A 7,500-nucleotide genomic window follows, 5' to 3' on the forward strand; every position below is an offset into this window, starting at 1 on the left:
ATGATGATAGTATTATAATAATAATAATAATAATAATAATAATAATTTAAAAAAAAAAAATAATAATAATCATAATAATAATAATAATAATAATAATAATAATAATAATAATAATAATAATAATAATAATAATAATAATAATAATAATAATAATATTTTTATAAAACGCCGTGAAGGGTCCACATCACCTCAGCCCAAACATGGTTGGGGCTGAGGCGCGAGTATTTTGACAATATCGAGCTCTGGATGCCAGGAAAATTGCACTCATACTTTAAAAATCTTACCAATAATTCATATCAACAATATAATACAACAATTATTTTTCGTAAGAATTTAGGGGGTGCCACCGCACCCTCTGCACCCCCCTGCGTCCGCCACAGAGAATCTAAGTTTAAGTTTGACGTGAAGAGATAATGTATTATGTAGGCTTAATGATATTGAACAGTACAGTAGGCATACCAACAATCTGCCAACAATTATTCTATGCCGCCCTCACAAGTTTTGAGACATCCGCTAACTAACCAACCACTAATCGTGATGGAGTTTGGAATCGGAGACCACACCAAATTTTCACGTGGTGGTCGAATTGGAGGCGAACTGTACCCTTTCCATTCCTCAGGGTTAATATAATGTAAACATAAGAAGAAAATTACACTAGACACTTACCTTTATTAGGAATAAATAAAACAATAATCTTGATATTTTTACTGTTCTACAAATTATTTTAAAGAATTCGGGGTTTGGGGCATTTCCTATTTTATACCTCCATGATCGGATTGCCTAATTATCAGGCCCGTAGCTTGACTTAATTTGTGGGAGGTTCGTATTAGTGGAAAGTGGACCTTTTGGCTTGTATGATCTCCGATACTTTGGAGAACATTGTACGAATATCAATTTTTCGTTTTAAAATGCGGACACCCCGGCCTCCCCCTCCCCACACGCTACGGGCCTGATTGTGTCTAATATAGTGGGAACATATGACATGTTAATGTAATGGATATTTCCAGTAAATTTAACATAACAACATACCACTCACAACAATGCCAGGAATACGCACATGTCCCACAAACGTACGTTGACATAACTGTCGTTCTATGGGGCACTAAAAGCAATATCCAACTGTCAGGGCTTAGAGGAGGACGGGGATTTTAGGAACGATTGGATGTCTCTCTATTCCTGACTTAAGTCAGGCCCGTAGCTAGGGGGTTCTTTCGAACATCCTTTTTGAAGGAATGCCCTTTTGAAAGTGTATGTAAACATTTCTAGAGTGACATTTCTGGGCATCTAACGTCATTAAAATTAGTACTTTGTATCAACTGTCGTTGGTGAAAAGTCCTAGAATAAATAAAAAAGGCGGCTGGCCTGTAAGAAAAATTATATTTACCATTACAGAAAGTCCAATATTGATGATAAGAACAAGTCTAAAATAGTATAATGTCGTTAGTTTACTTTTATTTATTTATTTATTTATTTTATTTTATTTTTTATTTTTTGCTTTCAAATTTGGATTTTGCATATGCATATTTCTCCATCAACCATTTTACATAGTATAATTTCTAAAATTTGCCATTTTCTGAGCAAAATCGAACCCCACTTACAAATCCTGGCTACGGCCTTGTAAGTTACTATTTTTCAGTCTCCTCACAGTTACTTATAATAACCCCTCGCGATGTATTTCTAATTACTGTACCCCTTCATATCTGTCCCATATTTGGTTCTGGAATTTTCTACTCATTGATATATGCCTATTGGAGAGGTGCCCATGTTATGCATGGAAAAATTGGAGGAAATTATTGTTAATGCTCTTTGATCTTCAGGTATGTATTATTTTTTTAATTGCTTATCATTGGTGATTATTTCTTGTCAATGAACATACATAGCTGAGAATTATCGTAACATAATACCTACGATAGTATTGATTGCAAAAGTACAGGAAGGTTGACTAACCCAACATCTCAAACTCTTGTAAGGCCTTCATGAATGATAGATGGGCAACCCTACTTCATTTAGCAGTCAAGGACGAACCAGTGGTGTAATGCCTATGGGCTCTCAAGTGCGGCGGTCCGCAGGGCCCCCCCCCACACACACACACACATTGGATCCTTGATCTAGCACTCTCACCCAAAAGGGCTTTGTTGATATGTAACAACATAAAGTGTCTCTGACATCGACTGTAGGACGTATATTATATCCAGTGGTGGATTGAAGACGGTGGTTGTTACCAGCCCTGGGCCTTTAACTTTGTCGAAATTAAATAGAGATAAAAAAAAAAAAATTATACAAATTGTAAGTGCCATTTCTGGCCACTAGAGGTGCCGTAATCATACATTTTCTTACCTCAGGTGCTATAGACCCTTCATATGTAAAAGTCCCTCTCTGGGGCCCCTTCAATTTAAAACCCCTGGATCCACCATTGATATATCATTTATTTTGTTGTTAAAAGCATTTAGAATACAATGACAAACATGGTTAAGACGAACACATCTAAATTCCTACAATAATGGAATTGGCGACCGGGACCCAAAAAGGGTCTTCAGTCTCAAAAAGCCATAGGGGCTACGTCCCCATCATTACGCCACTGCTTGAAAATGTTAAAATTGAGACGGTTAGTATCTGGGAAGGGTAAGTATAACCAAGATATAACAGATGTTATTATTTTATTTATTTTTGAGCTCCAACGAATATGCCAGTAACTGCAAGTTTTTATATTAATATATAATATATATTGTGATTTGTCCGTACCAGTCTTGTTTTTTTCCCTTATATTTTAAAGGCATACTGCTATGTTGGCCAAGATATTCAATGATAACGCTTCAGAAACAGATATAACTGAACAGTGAAGGTCAAGTTTGAACCATAAGTGTAAGATCCTGTTGAGATATTTTCAATTCATCATAGAGTTGTCAAAGATATCTAAAAGGTCACCACAACTACATCTATTTTCCATTTAAAATTTTGATCAACACATGACACTGGCCTACATCTAGGGTCCCAATTTGGAAGTAGCTTCTTCTGGGCGATATGGTTAAATGCATTTTCTTAAAACAATTATTAATTATATTTAGTTGCACATGGTTATAGCAAAGATTATAGAACTACAAGAGGCCCGAGTCTCAGGGTTTCGTTGGAACGCAATAAAAAATATGCAAATATCATGAATTTGTGCGAGATAGGTAATAGTTTCTGGTGAGTTTTTTCTTGCATGGGGGAGTGTATGAGGCTGCCCCACTACTCACAAGATGGTTGTAACCCAAGCCAAGTATCAATCACAAGAAATACCAACAGAACTCTACAAAATACACAGGATTACTTGCAGTGATAGAATTTTAATATGTATTTCCTAGGCCAAAGTACTATGAGGCCTAGTAGCAGTTTGGCCTACTAGTGTACTAGTTCATTGGCCTACGACTAGTACTGTAGGCCTAGCTTGCCACTCAGAGCCTATGTATAGAAGTATAAAAGTAGTAGTATATACATCAGTTTTAAAATCTAACATGGCCAAAAAAATACATCTTTTCAGCAGCTTTTAATTATTCCACTAGACCTCATGTGATTGTGACCTTGCTCTGCTGACCTCACAACCTTCACCTATCTTCTCTGAACTTTCAAACCCAGGTTCAATCTGGGATTATTGTTATCACAGATTCAAGTGAATGTACTAATAGTTCTCTTCAGAGTGGTCTTATAATGCAAAAGGCACTCTCACACCATCAAAACATGTAAAGTAATGTGTGCTATCTCGGTCCATTGCAAGGATGATGTTTGATTCCAGAAGCTTGTCTCATGAAGCAAAGATCATTGGTAAATTGGTTGGGCATTTATTTGCAAAATGTCCCCTTTCATTACACTAGAAAGAAAAGAATTTGAGTTAACGTAGTATAATTCAATAAAGTAGAATAAAACAGCATTAGTTGAGGCTAAGTTGAAAACACTTTAACATGTAAACGCAGCTGAGACCCAAAAATGGCACTCTCAGGCCAGCTCTCTATCTTAGCACATGATCCTAGTTACTTCTACCTAACAGAGTTTACCACTACTCTCCAACAGTTAGGCCAGGTTTTGCTGATGGCTAGGCCCCGGCCCAGCTGGCGCCACCCCTGACATACTGAATGAAAGTAATGCATGATTGATTATTGCATGCTTAATACGCCCTCTTTTGGAAATGTGAATCTAACATTCTATGTGTTTTAAGAATTAGCAATTGCACAGCTTCTAAAATACAAAAAGAAGCCACCTCTTCATGTAACAAGCCGCAGAAAAGCCGAAAATGATGTCAGAAAAAAGAGGTCAAGATACTATTACATTAGGTTACAACATTATACTTGTACTTCTGTGATATTGCCTATTTGCACGGAATATAAGCGATAAAAACTAAAATAACACCTGTTTGCCCTAGAGAATCCAATAGCACAGATAAACAAAACATAATTCCAGAAACTAAAAAACACAAGATTGCAAAAGATTTTTTATATTTCACTATTAACAGTTTTACTGGCTTTGTGTATCCCACCACCAGACATTTTTAATTAGTTTTACAATGAAATACGACTTTACCTTGTAACAGATGATGTGGTCTAGATTTCCCCTTGTACCTGTGCTCCTACTTGGTATGCTGTTGTACTGCTGTGGCCCTGATCCCTTGTTCTCATCCAGCACATGCATAGGCTGGTGGTAGAATTAAAACAATTGCTCAATTAAAAAAGAGCTACTTAAAAGGTACATGTGGCTACTAAATTGCATTTTTTTTTTTCTGTTTGTATGGTATGTTTTAATGTATTCCATTTGTTAGTGTTGTTTTAAGTTCAACCGAATAAGGAGATACTAGGTCTGCTTCAGGGTGGTGAAAGAAACATTTTTATTTGTTTTTAAAATAAATTAATTTTAATTATCAAAAATATTAATATTAATAACAGTGAATATGAGGAAAGTCATGTATATAGTTTTTAACTAAATAATAAATGTCAACAAAATAATAAAATATACAAATACAATTTTTAACACTTCTTTTTATTTAGGAATAAAACAATGTCTTTATTCTGTAAAAGCTCCCATGTTACCTATCTCGCATTCCCGTAGTAAGCAACTTTGAGCTTTGTAGGCCTATCGTAGGTCCAATGTCATAGTAAATAAACACTTTAATACAAAAAAAAGAAATACTTGAGTATTCATTGTGTTATTTATTCATCTTAACACTGTATACATTGTATTTAAAACCAAAATTGCTTAATTACACACAAGGTAATAACATACTGTTAAGAGCAACGACGCGACATTTTTCAAGCATTTAGGGTAATTAAAAACTATATAATCTGAATCCACGATTTAGTAACAAGATAGCCATAAAGGCTTTTATTTTAATTATAAATCAATTTATTACAAAAAACGTATTTTTTAAAACTTTGTATCACTTGCATATTGACATCTTATTGAACATTTCAAACATTTTTTGCCTGCAGTCTGGGTGTTTAATTTTGTGAATAAAATTTTGCCAAATAGTTGTCTGTATTGAACATGATGGATCAATCAGCATACATTCTGCAATAGTTTTAGCCCATTTCTTGTGTTGAACTTTTTGGATCCTGAAAGCTGTATAACCTTAGCTTTTATGGTTACGAGTTGAGTGTTGCTTACACTTGAAAGCAGACATATTCTGGGTTGATAAATTCCTTTTTTTGGAATGGTATCTCTTCCAACTACTTTATCTTAACTTTTGAGTTTATAAGAATATTGGTACCGAAATCGCTCAGCTTCACTGGATTTGGTTTTCAATAGTTCTGGAATTCAGCGTGATTTGAAGCAGAAAAACAGTTTCTTGAAAATTTTCTGCAGCGGTTTGTAATTACATTTTGCAGTACTGATTTGTGTTTGTTTTGTTAACTGGAGATACATTATGAATATAATATATAATATAATATAATTACTAATATTAATGTTATTGGTTTATTATTACTATATGCAATTGCTATTGTTAGTGCTGTTGTTTTTGCCATCTGAATTATTGCTATTTATACCGTTATAAGTATTACATATTCTTTCCTTTTATCTGTGTAATTTATATTTGTTTGCTGAGGTCCCCTTAATATCAGCTCTCCATTAATGTTGAGCTGCACGAGCTATCCTAATTAAATGAAGTTAAAATAAAATAGTTAAAAGGATCAATGCAATATGTGAATGGAGGGGTAGTAGAAGATATTTCCATGTGTACATGTTATTATTGTAAACTTACCCTTCTTGGATTCTGCGGACAACTTTGAGCTTTGTGGCCTTTCTCGCCGCACGTGTGGCATGTTATTTTTAGCATGTTCTCTTTTTGTTGCTCTGACATCACTGGAATATCCCAACTTGGGCTAAAAAAAATGAGAGAATTTTTTTAATCAGAGAATCAAACAGGAAGAGTAAACATAAAAAACCCTGCACTCATTCACTTAATAGATATTAATATTTCACACAAAAAAAAAATGTATAAGATTCAGTAGGTTAGTTGGCACTCTTTACAAACTGGTTACTACAAATGTTTGTGCAAAAAATACAGAAATAATCTGAATCTTAATTTCCAATAGAAATTTACTAACTTAGTTGCACTAAAGTGTATTTTATTAGTCATTTAAAAATATTGAACTTTGTTAATCAAGTTTGTTAGCTTAACAAGACAGCATCTTTAATTAAAAGTCACTAAATAAAAACTGTGTTTCCTCATTTTAAATTAAATAATCAATTTACTGCATTTAAATATATAAAAATTAATTGAAATGTTTATTTTTATTAACAATTTATCTTCACTCATCACAGTTATTCCATAGCAATTTCAAGAGATGAACTTTTGCACACTCTGAAGTTGATGATTGATATTTGATGGTTTATATTGTGACAATGCTTATGTGGATTGCTGATAGTTTAATTACACTTGTTATTATTGTGTATATATACAGTCATGGTGATATATCTGTATTGACGTTAAGCTGTTATTAATTGTATATTGTTCTGTGAAATAATTGACATGCCAATCAAGGAAAGCAAATTTTGTATCATTTGCTATTTTTATGCATGCTGTGATTAAAGCCCCATTCCCAGAAAAATTTCAGTTGTTAAGAAAAATCTGATTTTTATATATGTTATAAAGATTTATAAATATAATACGAAAATTGCTAGTTTAACTGAATTTAGACATTCCTATTTAAAATGAAAAAAATGTAAAATAAGACTGAAATTTGATTTTTTTTTTTGTGTTCGATACAAAAAATAAATGCGGATGGATTTTTCATGTTTGATTTTGTGATAGGTTTGAAAACATTAGCCTATCCAACACTGCTAGCTAGGCTAGGCTAGGCCTAGCCTTACCTCGATTTAGGTTCTGTTATCACACATAATCACGGCCGACATGATATTTTCAGTTGCTAGTATTGACACTTGAATTATTTCAAATCTGTTAAAAAATTATTCTAACCGAAATTAAGCAAACATATCTCAGGCCTACTCGATCGACCGCAGTGTGCCAGATGC

General features: G+C 33.7%; 1 protein-coding gene across 2 annotated transcripts in view; it reads right to left on the reverse strand.

Moving 5' to 3' along the window:
• Window positions 1-3,306: 3,306 nt before the first annotated feature.
• LOC117122795 (cleavage and polyadenylation specificity factor subunit 4-like) overlaps window positions 3,307-7,500 on the reverse strand; it is a 13,411-nt gene continuing 9,217 nt past the window's right edge. For both annotated transcript variants that reach the window (XM_033268533.1, XM_033268532.1), the window contains exons 5-7: window positions 6,227-6,347; window positions 4,555-4,665; window positions 3,307-3,847 (exon numbers count right to left, since the gene is read on the reverse strand). In XM_033268533.1, the coding sequence (XP_033124424.1) occupies window positions 3,782-3,847; window positions 4,555-4,665; window positions 6,227-6,347 (298 nt within the window). In that variant the 3' untranslated portion in view covers window positions 3,307-3,781. The remainder of the gene's footprint in view (window positions 3,848-4,554; window positions 4,666-6,226; window positions 6,348-7,500) is intronic.

Source organism: Anneissia japonica, unplaced genomic scaffold, assembly GCF_011630105.1.
Source record: "Anneissia japonica isolate Jap-2015-1 unplaced genomic scaffold, ASM1163010v1 scaffold288162_len571657_cov150, whole genome shotgun sequence".
Classification (NCBI taxonomy): Eukaryota; Metazoa; Echinodermata; class Crinoidea; order Comatulida; family Comatulidae; genus Anneissia; species Anneissia japonica.